This window comes from Vicugna pacos, chromosome 32, assembly GCF_048564905.1.
Source record: "Vicugna pacos chromosome 32, VicPac4, whole genome shotgun sequence".
NCBI lineage: Eukaryota > Metazoa > Chordata > Mammalia > Artiodactyla > Camelidae > Vicugna > Vicugna pacos.
In genome coordinates, this window is record NC_133018.1 from 17,890,490 (window position 1) to 17,914,041 (window position 23,552).

The window sequence follows — 23,552 nt, forward strand, 5'->3', positions numbered from 1 at the left end:
TATCTAACTGAGCGTCTGCTACGTGCCAGACACTGCACTGGGCTCTGTGGATACAACATCCCTGTCCTACGGAGCTTGTGTGGAGGAATTGGCCACAAAGAGAAAAGAAAAAGAGACATCCAAGTAAGAAAAAGAAATCCAGTAATTACCATTGTGGCCCCTGCAATGGAGGAGATGTAAAAGGTGCTGTGATGGGGAGGGGGTGGGGGGAGTTGGGTGGCCAGGGGAGGCTTCTCCAAGGAGGTGAAAAAATGAGCAGGATGAGGGCCAAGGAAGCCCTGTTGGCAGAGGGTCTTAGGCAGGCTCAGAGCTTGGCAAATTCAAGGAATTAGAATCAAGAAAGGTCTCCAAGACTTGCTCTCCAGCCTGTTACATGCAACAGCCCCACTTCTCCTGAACCCAGTCTTGTCTCTCTGATTTGGCCTCCACATGGTGATCAGAAGGGTCCCTCTAGGTCTTCTTAGGCACCCCTAAGAAGGGGTGTGTGGCTCCCCACTGTCCTTGGGATGAAGCTGAAGTTTCTCGGCATCATTTAAGATCTGGTCCCCTCTACCCCTCAGTGCCTCATCACTGTCAGAGGCAGTCACCACTCTGCCTAAATCCTCTGTTGACTTCTCACCACACTTAGAATCAATGCCGAGCTCCCCTGTGCAGCCTAGAAGGGCCTCTGTGATCTGACTCCTTCACCAACTCCAATCTCATCTCCTACTACTCTCCTGCTGGCATCAACTGATTCCAGCCACATTGGCCTCCTCTCTGTTCTAGAAAGATGCCAACCTCACTCCCACCTCAGGGCCTTTGCATTTCCAGTTCCCTCTGCCTGGGATGCGCTTCTCCCAGGACTCCACTTGGCTGGTTCCCTTGTGTCATTCAAGTCTCTACCCAAATGTCACCTCCTCCGAGAGACCCACCCTGACCACCTAGATAAAGCAGCCCCTGGTCACTCTGTCAATTACCCTGTTCTGTTTTCTTCATCACGCTCACGGGCTCCTAAGAGATCAAAGTCTGCATTTGCCTATTTGTTGTCTTCCCTGACGGGAGGTCAGCTCCAGGAGGGCAGGATCTCTGTCTTATTCCCTGCTGTCTCCCGACACACAGCCTGGTTCCTGGCACACAGTCAGTCCTGCAGGAGTAGCCTCTGCCTTCAGACAGAACCTTCAGAGTTTTCTCCAGTTTCGCCTCTGTGCTCCACTAAGCACATTCCTGCCTCTGGGCCTTTGTTTCTGCCTGGATTCCTCACCCTCACAACTGGATTTTTTTCATCCTTTAGATCACAGCCTGAACACCTCCTCCTCAGAGACCCTCCTCGGCCCCCCTATCCAAGAGAGGTCCCCCAGTTACCTTTCCATCTCAACCGCTTGTTTTCTTCCTTCAAAGGTTCTATTACAACTTGAAGTGTTTGTATTTGTCTATTTGCTTGTTTTTTCTGTCTCCACATGAGGAACGTAAACTCCATGACATCAGCGCTTAACATTGTCTTGGTCACTACTCCATCTCCGGTCCCCAACATGGTGCCCACTTCAGGGTAGGCAATCATTAAAATGTGTTGGAAGACTAGGAATGCATCAGCTGGATGGATGAAGGAAGGAAGTAACTGATCCTGAAGAACATACCCCTGCAGAGTCACAGGCAGAGCTGTTTGAAACAGGAGGAGCCTGGAGGCTGGGAGAGACAATGGAGCTGCTAGAGGGAATGTGATGGGGGAGATGACAGGCCTGAGCCAGTGAGAAGAGGAAAGATGGATGCATGATTCAACCCGGGTGGCAGAGAATGAGAGGAACTCCTGACTGACTCCACAGTTTGGGTCTTCGATGCTTAGTGGAATCTTGAGGCTGCTCAGTGGATTAGGATAAAGAAGAGGATGGTAGTAGGGACCTCAGGCACTGGGGGACAAACACATTAGGGATGGAATCCTGGATCTGTTACTTACATTGCAGAAGACCTTGGCTGTATCCATGTACCCACTCTGAGCTGCAATGTCCTCACCTGTCAACTGGGGGTATTAATAATAATGTCTGCCTTTTGGAGATATTGTGAGGGCTAAATGGAACTCATGCATGCCAAACGCGGAGAATGGAAGCTGGCATGAGCCTGTGGCTCAATAAAAGGATGGAAGGATGGATGAATTGGTAGATGGAGGATGGAGGGTGGAGAGATGGATGGGTGGAGGAGGGATGGGTGGATGGAGGATGGAGGGATGGAAAGATGGATGGGTGGAGGATGGAAGGATGGATGGATGGGTGGATGGAGGATGAAGGGATGGAGAGATGGATGGGTAGAGGATGGAAGGATGGATGGGTGAAGGATGGAAGGATGAATGAATGGATGGATGGAGGATGGAAGGATGGGTGGATGGAGGATGAAGGGATGGAGAGATGGATGGGTGGAGGATGGAAGGATGGAGGGATAAGTGGACAGAAGATCCAAAGGTGGTTTTTGTTATGTTCGAGAGTGACAGTTGGGGTTTCTTAGAAACACACTTCTAACCATACAGTCTCAAATGATAAGGCAGGAAGAGACAGAAGGGGCTGAAAGAACAGAGACCAAATGCAGCTGCACAGAGGGGCTCTCTAAACAGCTCAGATCTTTTGATCTGTTCAGGAGAGAGTTAACATAGCAGCCCTGAGACAGCTCTCCCCTTAGAAAGGGCTGCTTGCAAGGCTGGCCCTTGGCCTTCATCTGGGACCTTAAATGGTAAACAGTTCCCTATACTGACATAAAACTGTCCATAGATGGTCAGAGTGGCTGCTGTGCCTAGACTGTACAGATGGTGTGGCTTACGCCGAACACCTGCCTTCCTTCTGGGAGGCTGGAATTGTGGTGTGTGCTAGGGACAGGATGCGTACGTGACCAGCCCCAGTAGGAATCTTGGGCACCGAGTCTCTAATGAGCTCCCAGGCAGACAGCTCTTCACATGTGCTGTCGTAAGTGGATGCTGGAGGAACTAAGCGTGTCTTACGTGACTCCCCTGGGAGAAGAGCCCAGAAGCTTGGGCCGGTTTCCTTTAGATTTCACCGCACGCACCTTTCATCTTTGCCGATTTTTCTGTGTCGCTACATCACAGCCATGTTTGCAACCACATGCTGGGTCCTGTGGGTCCTCCTAGAGAATCACCAAACCTGGGGGAGGTCTTGGGGACCCTCCTCTAAACAATGGAAGCAGAGCCACAAAGTGAGGATACATTCTACAGGTTTCGAGTGGCAGATGAAACACAAGGCACCCAGTTAAATTTGAATTTCAGATGAACAATATATTTTTAAAGGTATAAATATGTCCCAATTGTAAATAAAGCACAAATAATTTTTTAGTATAAGTATGTCTCAAACGACTGCATGGGACTATAATTTTATCGTTTATCTGAAATTTTTAACTAGGCGTCTTGTATTTTGATTTGCTAAATTTGGGGACCCTACTAACAGGAGACTTGGGCACTGTCAGTTGAGAGAGAGAGAAAGAGAACCTGGACCGTGTTACCTTCTTCCTCTTCGTCCTGTTCCTCAAACTCAGTGCGATCATTCAGCTTGATGAGCAGGAAGGACTTGAGCTTGGTTTTGTGAGCATAGAGACGCTCCAGCTCTCGGATCTCCAGGTTGTACTGAGAGATGTCCTTCTGCTGGCGGTCCTTCATGGCCGCCATTCGAGCCATGGCTTCCAGCCTGGGCAGGTGGGACAAGAGGCTGAGTGTCCAGAGGCTCCTTCCTTCCCCTCCCCTCTCCCCACCTCTCCCTACCAGTCCAGACGGACTTCCTGCCTGGTCAACGACCATCACTTCTTTTAATCATGACATTTCTGGGAGTGGAGGAACATCCCTCCTTACCTGAACGACAGGAGCTGACAGCTCTAGACCACCCCCAGGAAGTGGTTTCCCATCACCATCACCACCATCACCATTTTCATCACTGTCATCACCACCATCACCATCATCACGATTACCATCAGCATCACCACTTGTCAAATACTGTCCCGGACACTCCCTTATGTACATATATCATTTACTCCTCACTACCACCCAAAGAGGTCCTACAACAATGTGGTAGTGATGGGGCCAGTATTCAAACCTAGATCTCTCTGACTCCAAAATGTGTACTCATCACAGCTAAACTGTATGCCTCTTGCCCCTCTGGGTGTGAAGGCAGGAGATAGTCCTGACTGAGAGGGCCCTTGGGCTAGAGGCAGGGGCACCTGGAGGAGATGGCAGAGTCTCATCTCCATCATATCTGCCATTTACCTGAATCTCAGGTCAGTATTTCAGCATCTTTAAGCCTCCATTTCCTGGTCTGTAAAATGGGGATAATAACTCCTAGGGCTGTTGTGAGGGTTGAAATACTACCCAGAGCATCTAGCACCATGCCTGGCAGACACACAATCAGTGCCCAGAGTTAGTATGATGATGATTTAAGGTTCCCGAGGACATAAGCACAGGGGGTAGAGGTGGCCCAGAGCAGAAAGCTCAGCAGGGGGCTGAGAGACATTGTTGCCCCAGGGTCTCCCCTGAGCCCACCTCTGGTCGTAGGCCTGCGCAGACTGCTCAATGGCCACATTCATTGTTTTCTTCTGCATCAACAGGCACCGATGGAGCTGCTGGTAGACGTTGTCATAAGCAGCCTTCTCATACTGCAGGTCCTCAATCTCCTTCCGGAGCTTAGCGTTGGTGGTCAGCAACTTGTCAAAGTGTACAGTGACCTATAAGGGGGGCAGTGCTTCACAACAAGGCCCACTCTGGGGGCATGAGTCAAGCTTCCAGAAGGCAGCCAGAGGGTTGAAAGGTCTTCCCCTCACCTCCCACCGCACACCCACAGAGCAATGGTTGCAGGCGGGGTGAGAGGCTTGAGTTGGCCACCAATTAGCTAAGTGGCCTTTGACAAGTTCTTTTATCCTGGATTTCAAGTTTATCAACTGGTTTTATGCCTAACTTCTAGTTTTCAGCAATTACAAGGGAGAGAAGAACAAGCTAAGTGACACCATGAGGGAACAATCAGCCAAGTCTTAGATCACGGCATATTCTGGAACCCTGAAATAACCTTTAGAGACAGCTCCCTAATCAGCTAAGAGGCACAGCCAGACCTGGTCAGGGAAGAGGAGAAAGGGGACCAGTCTGAGATAAAAAAAAAAAAAAAGCAGACCGCTTAGAAATGAAAGAGGGGACATTACTATGGACCTTACAGAAATAAGAATTATAAAGGAATATAGTAGGAAAAACTATATACCAACAAATTAAGATAACTTAGATGAAATGGACAAATTCCTAGAAAGAAACAAACTACTGAACTGACTCAGGAAGAAACAGAAAATCTGAACAGACCTGTCAAAAAAAGCAGACCTCTGTGGACAAGTCATCATGAAAGCATGCATGCATTTATTAATTCATTCAATCAACAGATGCTTGCTGAGCACCACTCTGAGCCTCACACTGTGCCAGGCATCATGATTCTTAAATCAAGGGGACTTCAGCCTCACTGGAGTTGTTAAGAAAGTGCAGATGCCTGGGGCCAAGCCCTGGAAGTTCTGATTCAGTGAATTTGGAGAAGACGCAGGAAACTGCATTTTAACACACATCCTAGGCATGGCTGCGTATCACTGTATCTGGATATCGAAAAGACATGGCCCTGCCCTCGGGCAGCTTTCAGGCTACTGAGGGAATGCAGAGAGAGGTCAGGTCCAGTTAGCTTCAACCATGGCTGGTTAAAGCCTGGTAGTCAGAGTTCTGGGAAAGAGCTTTCCTCTTAGTAATAGTAAGGCTTTCCTCCTAATCAATGTACTCTCCTCTCCTGGCTCGTGTTGTAAGAGTGACAATTTCACAAGTCAGACTGGAATGTGTGGTGTGTACTTGCCCAGCATTCCTTCTCCCCTTCTTTTTGCTTTTCCAGGAGAACCGCTTCTCCCCAACTCTCAGTCCACACAGTTAGATAGGACTGCCCTCCCCTGACTTGAGGTGGGTGGTACAAGGACATTTATGTGACTTAAATCCAGGTGCTCCATTCTTCCAATCACAATGATCGACTTCAGGGGTGAGCACATGACCCAAGTTCGCCCAATGGAAACCCTCGCTGGGACTTGTGATTGAACCCTTAGGAAAGAGACGCTTGCCTACCATGCTTGTTCATGTTGTGGACAGCCCAAGAATGAAATCCACTCAGAGGAGCAATGGAGAAAGTGTCCTAAAGACATGTTTGAAGCACCTAGATCCAGCGATGCCTGAGGCTCAACTTATCCCTCTGAATTTTTCCAATTCTATCATGAATAAATTACCTTATTTTTTTTTTTGGCTTAAGCCAGTTTGCAATATAGAGAATCCTGCTTAATGCTAAAGTCGTTGTAAATTGAAGGTGATCAGGAAACACCAGTTTTCTCTTTACCAGGTTATGCATGTTCATGCCTAATTTCTTAGAGACACAAACAACTGCCATCAAGAAGCACTGGCTCTAGGAGAAGCATGAGCAGATTGACATAGGGGAGAAGAGTCTAATATTCTGCCTGATGAAGGGTCATATTTGAGCTGCTTCTTGAAAGCAAGCAGGAGTTTTTGAAGCAGGGGAGTACGAACAGGCATCCCAGGAGTGGTTGGGGGGACAAGAACATGTGCTAAGGTGTGGAGATCGAGAAGGAGAAAGGCTCCTCAGGCCACAGCGCGATAAGAGTGGGTGGACACAAGTGGGTGGTGAGTCTAAACAGCTGCCTGGCCCGTGTGCCCACCATCAGTTCACCTTCTCCTGAGTCAACCAATGAAATGGGTATGTTCCGCTAATGGTGTCACAGACATCCCTCTTAGCAAAGGGAGGCAGAGCTATTTCCAGAGCTGCAGAGAACACCTTACATACGAGATTCAAGCGGGTTTCCAAAATGTGGATCTGTTTTCGCAGTTTCCGAGGGTTATTGGCCTCCTGCATTTTTGCAAAGATTTGTTTTTGGTTTATAATTTTTTTTTCCATCTGAACAATCTGGGGGGAAAAAAGAGAGAGGGAGAAAACCCAGCTGTGTTAATATCTGTATGACTACAAATGCAACAGCTCACTAACTCAAGTGTGCTAAAACAAAAACTGCAGTGTTCTTTCTTTTCCTGGAATTTAATTTCTCTCTTGGGTGTATGCTCAATTCAATTTAATCTTAGCCAGTTTGGGGTAAAATGAGGCAATTTATAGAGTTTTTACTCTCACCAGTGCATGTAAATTTCACTCATCTGTGGGTGAAAATTTCACCTAACCCTAAACCCTTGGTTTCCAGCAGAAATGGCATGCTCCTCCAAGAAGCCTTCTGTGACCTTGTTTTTACTTTACTCATTCTTGCAATGATGAGGACACTAGAGGCACTTAATTGGCAGATGATGAGATGTCACACCCCTGCAACATCTCAGCCATCACCAGACATCCAAGAATTGTCCCCCATCCCTTGTGACTTTGCAGTGCCCCTCTGAATGTTTGGCAGGTGAAAAACCTCTCTATAATTTTCTGTACCAAGAATCAAACTTTTACATACACAGTATTTTTCATTCAGTCCTAATAGACACTTAATTATCCAGGAATGTAGTCACTGTATAAATCAAGAGATGTTTGCTGATTTACTTGGAATTTTACCAAGAGTTGGCTGCTGTTTTGGAAATCATGTTACTGGCACAATCTGGGTCATGTTCTTTGAGTTGTGAATACAACAAGCCCCAATCAGTCTACAGCATGGAATCTTCAGTGATTCTGCATATCAATAATACTGGCCTCTGAATGCATCTTTTAGACCAGGGGTCTGCAAACTAAGGCCCTGGGCCAAATCTGGCCCACTGCCTGTTTTTACGAACAGAGTTCTATTGGTACAGAGCCATCTGCATTGTCTATGGCTGCTTTCCTGCTAAGAAGGCAGAGTGGAGTAGTTGCATCACAGACCATGCAGCCTGCAAAGCCAAAATATTTCCTCTCAGGCCCTGTGCAGAAGAATTTCCTGGCTCTAGTATTGGTGAGTCAGGCCAGAACATTCACATATTGAAACACATATAATTTTACTATAAATAACTTCCCTTTATCTCTCCTTTATATTACCGTTAGGGCATCATATTGATTTAAAAGAAGTAAGGGTAAAGGATTACATCATTGATGAATTTCACTTCAGGATTGTAAAGGAGGTATTACAAAATAGTTGCTGTTAATAAAGGGTGTTGGCATTTGAGTGAAAGAAATCGGACGTGAAGTGCACATACTCGACAAGGCCAAATGGCAGAATGGCCCAGTTCCTGTCCTGGAATTGAGATGAGGGAGGTTAAGCGCTTGGAGTGATGAATAGAAAGTTTGTCAGTGAGCTGGAGCAAGGAACTCCGATGCAGAGCTTGGGCTGATGAGTTCTGGGAGCAGCTGCATCTGGGACCTTGTGTCAGCATCTCTGAGTTTTCATTCCCTTCACTTGCCCTCAGGCCTTCAGGAAATTTACACAGCTATGACCATGAAAAAATTATATATATATACACACAAACACATACATACATACACACATATACATATACATATACATAGCTCATACATACATACATACATACTAGGCATTGCAAATTGTGACCAGGCAGGTGGCATAAAAGAATAAAGTGGGCCAGCTCTAAGATAATATGAGGTGGTAGAAACTGTAGCAAACTGGAGCACGTACACCCTGCCTTAAGGAGCAGCTGCTTGTATCAGTTAGGAACACATGCAACTACAAATTACAGAAAACCCAACTAAACAGTGGTTTAAACAAATTATAGTTTATCTTTCTTTCATAATACATTGCTGGCTTAAGTTCAGTAACTCAAAGAAGGAAGCATAATATCTCTGTAATTCACCTGGCCGCTCCCTTATAGTCAAAAGATGGCTGCCACTCCACCAGCCTTCACAGTCATGTTCCAGGAAGGAAAGTAGAGGAAGCAATATGGATGAAGGGTAAGACCTGTATCTGGAAAGCAAGACTTTCCCTGCCCTACCCCGCAACAGACTTCTTATGTTTCATTGTCTACCTTTAGCTGCAAGGGAAGATGGGAAATGTAGCTTTTTAGCTGGGTACATGCTCATCCAGAATAAAGTCTGGTGACTTCAGGAAGGCACAGAGAATGGGTAAAAGAGTTGTCAGTGTCAGCCATAACACTATTTAGTTACAGATGCTCCAAGGGAATTCTAGCCTGATGTTGCCAGATGTTCCAGTTTTTTAAAAGAGAAATCAGATATCTAAGTTTTTACATGAAATCTCTCGATTTTTAACACATTAGGCCAAAGCCTTCAGGTTGTCAGGCTTAGCCTGTCCTGAAGGTCACAAATCTACTCACATATTTAGGGCCATGGAGGAACCACAGTAAACTGGTGAACAATGGTTTTTAGGCAGCAAGAGAAGCAGAAGACAGAAGAATGCTCCAGAACCAGGCAGCTGGCAGAGCTGACAATAGCTAGCACTGTGGCTGACCCACCACAGGTGTTCTGGGGCCCCACCCCAGAAGATTGATCCAAGCCAACCATGATAATTCTAACCACTCTTCCTATAATTTATTTATTCCTGGATAGGCCAGGACTAAACCAGTTGGAACCTCTGAGGTGAGAAGGAATGTCTGGTAGGGAAGTGTCTGGAAGAAGTTTTCTCATTCCTAAAAGAAAGTCATAGGAGGAGATGGCCTATCTTCTTCGGAGGATATTGTTCTATCCGAATGTGGTGTCTGGAATTGCTGCTGCTCTATTGCCCTGAAGGGACAGAAACAAATACCTTGATAACCTATTTGAGCTGTTGAATGAACCAACCTTGAAGCTCCTATTATCTTTATACTTACTGTTATATGAGATAAAAACATTTTCTTATCGCCAATAACCTACTCAGGGAAGGTGGGCTCTGCCCCAGACCCAAGGGATAAATATCATTGGTCCACATTAAGGGTTGGAAAACTTTTTCTTAAAGGGTCAAAGAGTAAATTTTTTAGGCTTTGAGGACTGGAAACAAGAGACTATTATGTAGGTATTCATATAACCATTTAAAAAGTAAACTTTTAAGATGTAAAAACCATTCTTTGCTGGAGGGCTGTAAACAAACAGACCAGGCTTGGTGCTTGACCTGTAATCTGTTGCCCTTGGTATATCCCAAATCAGTCATGGAAATTCCATTTCCCTTTGCCAGTGAGTGGCCAAGAAATGGGCATATACCCGAGCTCTGGCCAATGAGAGAAAACCTGCTGAAAGGATTTTGTCAAATAGTCTCTCTCGTAAGAAGACAATATCACATACAAAAACCTCCCATCCCTTCTCCATATCTTTGAATACGATTACATGAGAAGTTATACCAGCTACGCTTTTGCAGCCATCTTGTGACCATGAGGGGATGGCAGACCAAGAGGATTAGAGAGAAGAAAAACAACCCACCACTGTAGAGCTGCTAAACCATCCCTGGGATGGCCTATTTCCAGTCAGACATCTTATAACATGAGGAAAAACAGCTCTGTTCTTCCAGCTGCTTCCAGTCAAGAAGTCTGTTACTTGCAGCCCAACACATTCTCAGACAAGATGGTGGCTCAGAAGATTGGGCATCAAGGGAACCATTGGATCTCACACAAACTGGTGAGGTGTATGAATGCTACTTATGATCAATATTAGCCAGACTTTAGACTTTAGCATGAACACACACACACACACACACACACACTCCCCACCAAATTCCCTAAGAGCAAAAACAAATTGCCTCATCAGCGCTGACAAAGTCAGGTTCAAGTCAGGTTCCTGTTCTACTTTGTTGTCCTCTCCTGTCCTAAGCACCGGCAGCACCCTCAGCACAAACCCCCACCAGCTCTGTTGTGAAATAAAACAAATGACTTGTTTTAATATGTCCCATATATTAGGCGTGGCATCACCTGCTCTGAAGGGATGCCTGCCCCTGCCTGAGTTGACCCCCGGAGTCCTCGGGCTCCAGTTCCTTGTCAAAGGAAGCCGTGACCTCAGCTCTTGTGATTAAATTCAGAGTCTATTCCCTTTGGCACCTTTGTGTCAGATGTTGCTTTTGTGATGCTGAAAGTAATTAGGCTTCAGCCCAGTGGGAGACATTATTCAAGGCTGTGGCTGATGGGGGAAATGCATCACCTACACAAGATGTCCAGCATGAAGGCACTGGCTTATTAATTACTTTGTGAGGCCAAGCAGGACCCAGTGACAACCCTGCCTCCAGTGAGCCCTAAAAAGGATGAAACTGGGCATTGTGTGGTGGCAGCAGCAGGAGAGGGTCCTGGGAGCTGCCTGCACTGGGGTGGAATTGGGCCAAGAGGGTTTCTGTGTTGGGCGGTGAGTGCCACTTTCTTTGGAGGATTCCTAAACTAGGTTGCCTTTCTTAATGTTTCTGAGGATCCATGTCCCCATTTTTCTTCAACTTCCCTCTTCCTTGGCTCTTATTGCCTCCTTCCTCATTCATTCACATGTTCACTCTTCATTCATTCATTCATTCATTCATCAATGCTTATTAAACCCCTGCTCTCTGCCAGATGATAACCAAGACAGAGTGGTCCCTGCCCTCAGGGAACTTACAGTCTAGGGCTGGAAACAAGCCAGGAAGTGTGATGCTTTAGGAGCTGGGAGATAGAAGGTATTTTGGACACACGCAGTAGGGGCATCTAGCAGGAGAAGATAAAGGGACGACTATCCAGCAGGAATGGCATTTGAGCTGAGACCTGAAGAGTGAATGGGAGTTCCCCCAAGCAAAGGGGATAGGGCACTCCAGGTAGAGGGAACAGCATGTGCAAAAGCCTGGAAGTGAGAGACAGCAGTGTGGGCCCATGAAGGCAGCCAGTGTGGATGGAACACAGAGGAGGAGGTGGCAGGAGAAAAGGTGGAAGAGGCAGGAGAGGCTGATGCAGCAGAGCCAGCAACTACACCTGGGAGTTTGGCCTTTATCGCGAGAACAGCAGAAAATTACTGAAGAGCTTGAGGCAGAGGGAAGGTGTAATGAGATTTCCAGATTCAGTCAGTCAGTAAATATTTACTGAGGACCTACTATGTGCTAGGCACTGGGATAGGCACAGGGGGTATAATAGGGAACAAAACAGACATGGTCCTTGTCCTCAAGGAGGTGACAGGTTAGGGAGACGTTAGACAACACCGGTGTTAAGACATAACTACCACTGTGCAAGGTGCTGTGAAGGAGATGCTGTGTGGGGTGCTGTGAGAGGATAATGGGGTGTGCTGGGATTGCCTGTTTGCTCCCCGAGATCCACTCTCCACCCTGCTCTGTGTCCCAAGAAGCTGACTGGGAAGGATCCACAACGGCTCCCTTGTCCTGGGGGCCAGCAAGGGAGAAGAGAGAGAGGTTGGGGTATTTACTCCCCCTGTCTTGCTCCCTGTCTCAGGTTTCAGAGTGCCCTACTCTTCTGAGAACCCTACTGAGTGTGCTATTTGTTCCTGGCCAGGAACTTAATCCAAGGGGGATATAGTTTAAACTGGAGAGAGGGCACAGAAAAGGCCTCCCTGAGAAAGTCACTTTTAGGCTGAGATAAGCAACTAGATCAGCAAAGATCAGCAACTAGGATGAGGCAGTAGGGGACATGTACAAAGGCCCTGAGGTGAGAAAAGGCTTGGCATTATTTGGGGAAAAAAAGTCTTTTGCAGCTGGGATGAGAAGAGTTAAGGCAGGAATGACATGGGATGAGGTCAGAGAGGTAGGCAGGGGCTAGATCACGCAGGGCCTTCCAAACCATAGAAAGGGATTAACACTGTCCAGCAAATGTATCCAGCTCTTTGCCTTCTGGATCCATGAGGGCTGCACTGCCTAGAGCCTTTTATGAATGGGTAGAGTTGACTATTTGGGGTGTGAGTATGGGTATTTGAGGTATCTGTGGGTTTGGTAGACTATTTTGAGCCAATGACTCATGAGCAGAAGTGACACACGTCACCGGAGCATTCAATTGCCAGTGTGAGACCCTCAGTATCTCACTTATTTTCTACCACAACACCAGGCAATGTTCAAGATGGGGGCTATCCCATCAGTCTGGCCCTAGGGTGAGGGGATATAAGAGCCCTTAGCCAATCCATAATAGAGTTAAACCATGAGTGATAAAGAAACCTTTATTGTTTTAAACCACTGAGTTGAGAAGAGGGGATATTTGTTACTGCAACATAACCTAACCTCTCCTGACTGATATAATAAGGATCTAGGCATTTATTCCAAGTGTAATAGGGAGGCACTGGAGTGGAGAAATGGATTAATAGAGCTCGGAGATCAGGGTTACAATGGTGGTGGAGACAGTGACCACAGTAACTTTAGAAAAGCCAACCATGGGAGGTACAGTAGCAGGGGTGGGGGTGTGGAGAAGAAGGGTGTGTCAGATCTGGCCTAGGACATCATGGGCACTTCCCCACTCCTTCCCTTTGCTCCATGTTCTGGTTAACCCTTTAAGAGAAAGACCACACCTTCTCATCCAGTTCAGCCAACAGCATTTTCATCGATTTAATCAGGGCCTCGTAGTCCTCCTTGGTTTGCAGCAGAAGACGCAGCTCCATGTAGTTTTTCTCATTCAGATCCAAGTTCCTGGAGGACTTGATGAGATTCAAAAGCAGAGTGATCTCATCCTGCTCCTCCTGCAGGGTCTTGATTTCCTTGCTGTTGGGAAAGCAGCGTGTGATTAACCCTGAGCCCGAGTTTACCCAGATCAGACGCTCCAGGCCCCTTGGCCATGAGAGGAAACTCAGAGAGGTGCTTTCTACGCCAGCAAGTGGAAGGGACTTGCCTAAGGTCTCCAATTCAGGTCTGGAACTCAAATGGCCTTCAACCCAGTTCACTTCCACTGCTCCGCCCTTCTCTGAGAGCTGTCTTTTTTCTCCCTCTCCTGGGAACAGTTTGCAGCTGTGCCTGTCAAAACCCACTACCTAGACATGGTGGGAGCCCCCAGGTTCTTTTTTGCCAGCAGCTCACTAGCATCTGTCTGATTTTGCAGATTCTCCAGACTTTACAGTCAATTATCTCCAGTAATGAGAGGCAAACCCATCAGGCACGATTTTTCAACTATGCAACACAGAGATGCAGTCACCTCCCACCCCCACCAGCTTCTCTACTCGGGTGCTAATGATTTATTAAGCTAGTTGCCATGAGACTCCTTTCTCTCCCTCTGTCTACTCTGGAGACGAGATGGGGTGGGGGATGTGGGCAAATGGGAATTTCGAAAAGAGAAAAGAAGGTTTGGATGACTGCACAGCAACTGATCGACGGGAAATGGTACAGAGGCTGAGTTCTTGGCACAGTCTGGGCGGCCTGCACCCCCTGCTCAGTGCAGTTTGCAGACTAGCTGCCACAGCATCCTTTGGAAGCTTGGAGAAATGCAGAAGCTCGGGCTCCAACCCAGGACCTATTGAATCAGAATCTGCTTTGTAACAAGATCATCAAGTGACCTGTATGCACTTTAAAGTTTTGGAAGTGCCACTCTGGAATAGAAAAGAATGTTCTAGGGCAGGGGTCTACAAAGCTTTGTCTATAAAGGGCCAAAGAGTAAATATTTTTTAGGTTTTGTGGTCCAGAGGTTCTCTGTTACAACTACTCAGCAAAGCAACCATGGGCAACACATAAATGAATAGTTATGACTGTGCTCCAACAAAATTTTATTTACAAAAACAGGCAGCCAGCCAGACTTGGCCCCTGGGTCACCAATGGCTGACTGCTGCTCTAAGGCAGCTCTGTCTGATAGACTGTTCTACAGTGATAGTAATGTTCTCTAGCCGTGCTGTCTGAGCGTCCACCAGGCACGTGTGGTGTTGAGTACCTGAAATGTGGCTAGTGCAAATGGAGAAGTGAATTTCTAATTTTATTTATTTTAATTATTTGCAAATGTAAATGGCTGCATGTTGCTAGGGACCACTGGTGTGCACACCCAGTTCCAGAGCATCTTCTCTCCTCAACCTAACGATTGGGACTCTTTTCCCCCTCTTAAGCCCCTCTTGGGAGAGGTCTTTGTTAAGGTGGAGAGAAAAGAGAGTGGGATAGTCCATCTGAGTTGGGCTTTCTAGGGGTGGAGGTGGAGTGGTAAAAACAAAATGAAGGTTTGTCTGTCTTGTAGGCAGGGCTGGGACTGCAGTGAGGGGACTGAGACACCTCAAAAGTTAAGGAAGTCTTCACTCTCAGGTGGTATAGGTGCAGGATCAGTGCTGGGAAAAAGCACCTCCTTAAATATTGTGCCCTAAGCACCTCGCTCACCCCACCCCTCTTACTTATAGGTGTTTATCTCCACTCTTCCACTCCCCTCCCCTTCAGTTCCACCACAGTGAAACCAGACCAAATGGATCGAGGTATGGTAAAGTAGGGTGCAGAAGGGTAAGAAAGGCTCGAGGAAAACTGCCAGAGACACACCAGGAAGGAGGCATTTCCTGATGCCCACCAAGGGTAGACTGTGAATCAGGGTTGCTGGGCACAGATGTGCAGGTTGTGGACTGCACAACCCAAAGGAGCACCTTCTGCTTAAAAACTGATCACTGAGTTGTTGATTTATTACACTTTTCTGGAAGGTACTTTGTCTTGTTCTGACAAAATCCCTAAGTAATGACAATGTTTCCAACAGATGGCAGTAAAGGGTCTTGAGAAAGGGTGCCTTTTTCACATGAAGATCCCATAGGGAATAGCAGTGGCTCTGAGTGAGTCAAATCCATGGAGAATCTAAATAACCCCTTTTCCTTATCCTTTGAACTTCACGCATCATCTAACAGTAAAATTGTCTTTCTAATAACAGGCAGTTGCTGCTTGTATAAACATTATGGATGTGGTTAAGGAATTATATACCGTTGGCCAGAATCTAAGAATGCCTGTTTAATGTTTATTCAGCCCCAGGGAACACTTTTCTGTTGCCCAAAGAAACTATACACATCATAATTTCTAGGGCAACCTAATTTCAAATATTCAATCTTGCAGATCCCATAAAGACGCACAAGCAGGAAATGTCTTTTGGGGTGTTCATGGCTTGGTGATTTCCCCTTCTCTGGGAACTCCCCGCCGTCACTGCTAGAACCTGTGGGAAGAGTACCCAGAGCAATTTTTTGTTATATGGCCCACCTCCTGGCAGCAGCTAATTGGACCAGACGTAGACACTGGACCCAAGCTAAACCAATCAGATTCTCCCTCTCCTGGCAATTTTGGGATTGGAATTGGTTAAGGACATTCTCTCTGTGTGGCCCTTGGTAGCTCAAGAATTGAAGGCAGCCACCTCCCACCAGCCAGGGCTGAGATTTAGAGAAGGAGGGGCAAAACCCATGTGATGAAAAAAACAGGAACCAGAAATGGCTTCTCGTTTGGGTCCCTCCCTGAGACATGGGTGCCCTGTTCCCTCTGGAGTCCCTGAGACACCCTGGATTCTGAGAATAACCCTCCTCTCCCCACTGAAGCTATCCCAAGCGGGTCCCAGCCCCAGAGGCCACGTGAGAAGGCAAGCCCCGTAAACCCAAACCTAACATTTTCTCCAAGTTCACAAGTACAAAACTCTGGCCAACACTTACTGCTGGTTCATGATCTCCTGCTGAGAGCGGAAGTTAAAGGACTTTCGACTGTCCACCATCTTCCGGAACTGCTGCCTCAGCTTCCGAAGCTCCATCTCGGCCAGCTGCTCTTTGGTCTTCTCCGAAGGTTCCCGGGAATTTTCGGAGTCTTTTCTCCTGTGCTTCTTCTGGGTGAGATGGGGTGGGTATTAAGCACAAGTTAGGTGACTAGAAAAACTCACATTTCAGCTCAAGGGTGGAGGGCAGGAAGGGGTACTTGGGGCAGGGCTGAAGTTGGAAGACCACCCTTGGGTGACGATGTTAACTGCTTATGTGTTACATGGAAAACCCACCCTGGGTTGCCAGGGTGGAGAGGAAGCTGGGCTTCATTATTGCATACTGAAGAGGCAGCCTTGCTGTGTGACCTTGGATGAATCACTTATCTCTGAGTCTCCAGTCTCTCGTCTATATAATGGATGCGCACAGACTGTTGTCAGGATGAGATGAGCTAATACGTACAACGGATTGCATAATGCCTGACCCCACAGGAAGCCCCCCATACACAGGAGCTCTTATTACCTACCATTGGCATCTTGAAGGGATTATGCTTTCCCTCTGCTCAGACACTGTACCCAGGGAGGGCAAAGCCAGCAAGTGTTCCTCTCTCTCTCTTTTCTCTTTCTCTGTGATGCCCTGTCCACAGCGGTGAAAGGAAGAGAACTTGTGAGCCACCCCTGCTGGCGGTGCAGGACCCAGCAGCACCCTCTCCCTTCCCCACCCCCCAGAGACCTTCCTCCTCCCACAGCTTGGCACATGAGGAGGACACGGCAGATGGCCGCCCGGGTGTGAGAAGAGGGGTTTTTTTTTTCCAGCGATGTTTGCCTGAAACCTGTTTCTCTCACGATTTATTATTAGGAGCTGGGCAGATGGTTCTGGCGAGTGTCAGTTACCCTCTTGCTCCCTGTGTTCCCGAAGAAGAGGGGCAAAATGGCGTCAGGGCAGTGTATCCCCATGAGGTTACAGCGAAATTCACCCTCCTGCACCTTTTTAAAGCAGGATCCAGTGGTACTGAGAGGCACTGGGTATTCGAAGGAGGGACCAATGTTAACCCTGAGCCCTACAGGCCTGTAAGATCCACTGTACCCCAACTCCCAGACCCCTAAAACAGAAACCTCCAGCTTGGCCATACGCTGAGGGGTCCTACAGTGCAGCGGTTCAAAGCGTGGCTGAGTCAGTCGCCAGTTCTCAGCAAAAATCCCTCCTTGGCCACTTGTGAACTTTGGGCAAGTCATTTCAGTTCTCTCAGCCCTGCTTTCTTCATGTGGAAAACAGGAGAAATTCTGGAAGCCACCTCACGTGTTGTTCGGCTTATAAGGCACTAAGCCTGGCACAAGGTTAAGCGCTCAGTCAATAGCGGCTGTTATGCTATGGTAGGATATGGGTCTTTTCACGTGGTGAAGGTCCACTGTAAAACATATTTATGTGGGCTTCTGGGGCACCCAGCACTCCTCTATCCTGTGGTAACAATACCTGGAATTTCCCGTGGGAAGCCACAACCCCTCTCACTCCTGGTCACGTTTTGCCCACCTGGGGTGACCCCAACCCCACCAGCTTCAGGACTGAATCCGTGGACGGGCCAGAGTGCAAGATCCTTGGACAGTCTACATAATTCCAGCCTCCTGGCCTGAGTGATCTGTTCAGGGATGGGCACATGACCCCGGCTAGTCCAAGTAGAGCGAGCAGTGGGATTTAAGCTTGCACACTCAGGAAGAGAGAAACTCCGTTCCCTGTTGCACTTTAACCTAAGTGAATGAGGTCAAGAGTGGCTGGCAGCTGTCTTGCCTCTGCAGGGAGCCTGAGAATAAAGCTGTCATGGAGGAGAAAAGACAAAATGGAGAGAGATAGAAACTTGGGGGGCATCATCTGAACCCCCTGGATAGAGCCAAGCCTGAAGATACCTCTGGGTCATGTCCAATTACATGAATCAACATATTCTCTTAAAGCAATCCGAGATGAGTTTTCTATCTCTTGCAACCAAATGAGTTCTCATGCCTGAAGTACCTAGATCTATTTAGCACACAAACTAATCCCCTACTGTGTGCTAAACTGAATTCAGTGATAAGTCACCTTCAAGGTGTTAGGAACCCTGCCCAGGGTAAAAGAATGGGAAAAGCTGCAAAAGGAGATGATTTTCAATTTGGGCTTTGAAGGATTAATAGGAGTTTACCACGCAGAGAAGAAAAGTGGGGAAGGAATTTGTGGTGAGAGGACGGCCTGGGCAAAGGTTGGGAGGCAAGCGAATAAAAGGAGTGTTCAGAGACTGATGTGTGGTCTAGTGTAGGTGGCAGCAGCCACTGGAAGTAACTGGCAAAGAGGTTTGGAAAAGCTGGGATAATCCTTAAAAGCAGGGCTGAAAGGAGATCAGCCTATAAGAGATGAGTTAATTGCCTCCCATCAGCCACTTCTCCTATGAATAGTTGTTGCTAAGGTAGCTGACTGGTCAAGGGTTACACATCCCAGCTCCTCCTGAATCCAGGCAGGGCCATGAGTTCTCACCAATGGGGTGTGAGCAGAAAAGTGAGTCACTTCCAGACCATGACGTTTTAAGAAGTGGATGTACATTTCCATCTTCTCTTCCCCCATGTGACATTTGTGGGAGGCAGAGCCATAAATGGGCAGAGACACAAGGCAGGTCCCCTAAATCACCTTGTGGAAGAAGTCACCTGCCAACCATGAATATCCTCATTCAACCGTTAGAGAAAAGAGAAATTGTTGTGTTAAGCCAATGAAATGTGGGGATATCTTTGTTACAGCTGCTAGCATGACTCTAAGAACACTCTAACTTCCTCCTTCCTAACAGGACTCTGACTTTATCTCTCCTCAATGTGCCCAGTCTGAGAGGATGAATTATGATTGGTTCCCACTAATCATAGTAACCCCATTTCCCTTTGTCAATGATTGGTCAAAAGATGAGCATGTGACCCAGATTTGGCCAATGAGATGTAAGAAGTCTATTCCTAGTACTTTGTGACAAAAAAGAACTTGTCCATTTTCCCCTCTCTTTTGCTTTTAGACATTATTGTGAAGGCACGATAGGTAGTGCTGGAGCAACCATCCTGTGACTGCAAGGAGAAGTATCAGTGTCACACTAAGGAGAACAAAGACAAAATATGGGGGAAATTGAAGTCCTTACTGACACTGTTTGCCACTGCCCCATTCTTGGAACTGCCCACCTCTAGGCTCATTCAGTGAAATAGGGTCACTGTTGTTTAAGGCACCCGTTTCAAAGACTTTGTTCCTTGCAGCCTAGGGCATTCCTGTCTTACCTGATCTTGAAAATGATTCTCAAGCTCCTAGGTGATAGGACAGTAGTGGCTGAGAAAGTAAGAACCCTTGGCATTTCCCTGATATGTTCTAGAGGGTTTGGGAACTAACTGAATTTTGGTAAATCATATTTGAAGGAAAATATCTAATGTTGAAAAATTCCCACAGGCAGGGAACTTGGGGTAAAGACAATGGTGCCATAACTTGATTTTTTCTGGAAGAGCCTTCAAGGTAGGGGTAGGTGTTGTAACAGAATTTATTAGACCGATAAGGTTTGGGCAAAGGATATTCACTTTGGGGCCTCTCTCAACTCTAGAATTTTGTGCAGCTCTAATTTCATATGATCCAGGAGCTTTTCTATGTTCAAGGGCTTTTTTGATCCCAAGTGGATCTGTAATGCACCTTTTTAGAAGCATGATTAAAGTATACTTGACATTCACTGACAATGTGATTTTACTTCTCTTATCCTCAGTCCCCTCATCTGTAGAATGGGGATACTCACCCTACCCTCAGCATAAAATAACATATATAAAGCTCTGGCACATAACAGATGTTTGATGAATGTAGCTTGTCTGTGAACCAGCTTTTCAAGTATCAGTTTATCTTGCCCTTGAGTTAGTTGGCTGTGCTGATTTTCCCCAGGAGCTGGAAGCTCCATCAACTCCCACCCATTCCCTGACACACACACACACACACACACACACACACACGCAGAACCAGGCTCCGCTGGGACACTGGCTTTTCTCCAGTTCCAGATACCAACCCAGGCCTTTCCCTTTTTGTGCCCTCTGGGCTGGGCCCACTCTGTCCCCTGGGAACAGATCCATCCCCATTCTCACAGCTGGGCCTTCAAAGAGCCCTGCAGGAGTCCTGGCCCCTGGCACACCACCCTCTCATTCTGGGTTCTCAAACTTGACGCCCACAGGGCAAATTCAACCTGCCTTCAGCTCTGTTTAGCAGGCAGTGTTTTAAAGTGTGAATATAGGTCATGCACTCACTCTCCTGGCTACAGGCCCCATTCCTCCTCATGGCCTAGCTCCTCCTCCCCCCAGTTCCCACATTTCCTGTAACAGCCTGGAGCCAGCAGGAATTTGAGTATGCAGTTCTTGGGAGAAGTCTCAAAACTGCCAGCCTGTCTATGCATTGGAAAGTGCTGAAAAGTCCAGGGGTCCAGGCCAGGAAGCATCGGGAAAGTGTCTCTCGCTCCCTGTGCTTCAGTCTACCCACTACAGTCTTAGTCCTGGGCACATGACAAGCTCTTAACACATACTATCTGACTGAGTGCAGTCTCCTCCCGGGCTATTATCTTTACCGTCTAATATGCAATTAGCTGGGGTGGAGGAGGCCAGCTCCTTCTCTGCTGCTGAATGTTAACATCTCGCTTTAAAAGAAAAGCCTGGCCCCTGAAGAGCTCTGCAGGATCCCTGGGACAGGCCACTGTAAGGGTCAGGTCTGAGAGAGGAGGATCCTGTGGGAAAACAAAAAAACAAAAAAACAACGAAGCCACGGCTTCCTAACCTGATGGAATGTTAAACGTATGCCTAGAGCACTAACCAAGCAAGGGTGCAGAAACACATACACATTTTTATAAATTGGGGTCGTTTATGGGGTAAATGGAAGTTTGTTGGAGTTGTTTTACGCGCTGTAATTTATTTATGTTTAACTGAGGGGGGCTAGGATATTTTCCAGCTTTAGGGTCCGCTAAACGTCCGCAGGGGCCAGGGGCAACCACCACGTCTTTGCATTTCCCAGCAGGGGGCGCTGTGGATCAGCAGGCGCGGCTGCACGGGCGGCGAAACTTACCAGGGGCGGCCTGCAGGGCCGCTCCCACCGCGTGTCCGACGGCGGCCGCGGCTGCGCGTCTGACGGCGCCGGCAGGACTGCTTGCTGCGCCGCTGTGCTGCGCCAATCCCCAGCCCCACGTCTGGGCGTTCTCGGACCCCTGGAACGGGCGCCTTTGTGACTCGCACAGACGGGGCATTCTCCCCTGGAAGGTGCTGGGAGGGTGCCGGACTCTTTAGTGAGGACTCGAGCAGCTGAGGGGTGTGGGGGGTGACACATCCCTCAGCGACACCCCTCCTACGCGACCCCCTGCCAGACTAGACAAACCCTCAGGCCGCTAACTTCTTAACTCAATCAACGCTCTCCTTCCCTGACTCGGCCACTCACACCGCCATTCAGTCGCCATCCCGTCTCCTCTCTCATTCACTGGCATCTCCTCCCCGCGGTCTTCTTACTCCCCCTCTCACACTCAGGCGTACTTATAGCAACTGCTGGGCACACATTTTACACGCACTAAGGAACCCAATTCCTCCTGCTCTGCAAAAAAGAGAAATAACTTGAGACAGCTACCCACCAGTGCAGGGGAATTTGTCCATCAATTTTCTTTGGGAGCACCCACCCCCACCCTCTGTGAGCATGACATGGGGCACCCCTCTCTGACCCAGGTCACCCGCCCCTCCTGGCGTGAGCATTTTTCACCGACCTTACCAAGTTTGATCATTTAAAGATAAACTTTTTTTTATATATATACAAAGGGCACTGAAACACAAGCTGACCATTTCCCCTGGGGCTAAACTCAAGAAGCAGCCACACTGCTGAAGGGAAATGACTAGGAGTACTGGTTTTCCAGGGTAATTTTGATGCCCGTGATTTTCACCTTACCTCCATCCCCTTGAGTGAATTGTGGCTCAGCCTTACTAAGATCTCCATTCTCTCATCCCTAAACTCTTGGGACAAGATACGTTTTAGAACTTACCGTATTTTTTGGTTTCAGAAAGCTAATACGGTGCACAAGGTAGCATGTTGCCCCTGCTGGCAACCATGAGGGAAGTTAGTGTGATGGTATATTTTACATGTGGGATTTGGGCAACATGTCAAAACCAAACACATTTCTGCAAAGAAACATGATTATTAATGAAAAGTAGAATAAATAAAGATCATTAGCAGCCTCATGTCAAGCCTTGATGATTCACAAAAAGTGTTTTGGGACAAGTGTTACCATCCTTATTTTACAGATGAGGAAACTGAGGCTTGGAGAAACAGTGACTTTTGCAGTAAGTGGGGGAGCCAGGATTTGAACCCATGGCTGTCTGTCTCGAGAGACCCGTGCTTTACCGCAGTCCTGAGTGAAACCACAGCTCCACACCTGAGAAGTTCTTCTGGAAGTTGATATGTACCAACTCTCTGATATTTAAAAGGCTGTTGTAGCCCTCAGCTCCATATATAGCCCAGTGACTCATACATTTCAAGTGTCAACCACTGAAAAATGATTAAGTTCAATTAGGTTCAGGACTTGTTAAAAATAGGCTTTCGTCAGAAGAATTTACTCTCTCTGCCTTTATGGGCACAGATCTCAGCAGCCCCCATGCAGGGAAGTGCAAGGCTTTCTAAATTAGAACATGCCAGAATCAATTCTGCTAAAGAGATCTTCAGCTTCATCAGCGAGGCTTGGAGCAGAGTGAGATGCCAGCCTGCCAAAACGATGAGCCAGTGGTGAGAAATGTTGGCGATAGCAGAGTCTACAGAATGGAGGAGGAAATTAGACTCGGGCTGCAGAGGGGCTGGGCAAAGGCATTTGGCCACAGACCAAGAAGCTGATTGTCCCAGTGTCTTCTTGACAATAAGGATCAGAAAGCCATCCAAAAAAACTCAAAATGATTTTTTTTTTTTTGCTCTCCAGCATCTGTTCCCCCTTCGCTCTTCCTAGCAGATCCCAACTTGTTCAGGTAACCATCCCTCTGCCATCCAGCCTAGCTCGCCAGAAGAAACTGATTTTTACACACATCTCCAAGACAGACCTCAGTTACCCTC

General features: G+C 47.4%; 1 protein-coding gene across 5 annotated transcripts in view; it reads right to left on the minus strand.

Annotated features, from left to right (window-relative positions):
* The window catches only part of CCDC63 (coiled-coil domain containing 63), a 36,311-nt gene extending 12,959 nt beyond the window's left edge, over positions 1 to 23,352 (minus strand). The window contains exons 1-8 of one of the 5 annotated variants that reach the window (XM_072953568.1): positions 21,543 to 22,887; positions 21,052 to 21,207; positions 16,999 to 17,108; positions 16,437 to 16,600; positions 13,374 to 13,563; positions 6,819 to 6,938; positions 4,502 to 4,683; positions 3,475 to 3,656 (exon numbers count right to left, since the gene is read on the minus strand). In XM_072953568.1, the coding sequence (XP_072809669.1) occupies positions 3,475 to 3,656; positions 4,502 to 4,683; positions 6,819 to 6,938; positions 13,374 to 13,563; positions 16,437 to 16,600; positions 16,999 to 17,007 (847 nt within the window). In that variant the 5' untranslated portion in view covers positions 17,008 to 17,108; positions 21,052 to 21,207; positions 21,543 to 22,887. Of the gene's footprint in view, positions 1 to 3,474; positions 3,657 to 4,501; positions 4,684 to 6,818; positions 6,939 to 13,373; positions 13,564 to 16,436; positions 16,604 to 16,998; positions 17,109 to 21,051; positions 21,208 to 21,542 lie in introns of all 5 variants that reach the window. The other 4 variants (XM_072953566.1, XM_072953564.1, XM_072953567.1 and 1 more) reach the window with 4 other exon arrangements.
* Between the last annotated feature and the right edge of the window lie 200 nt (positions 23,353 to 23,552).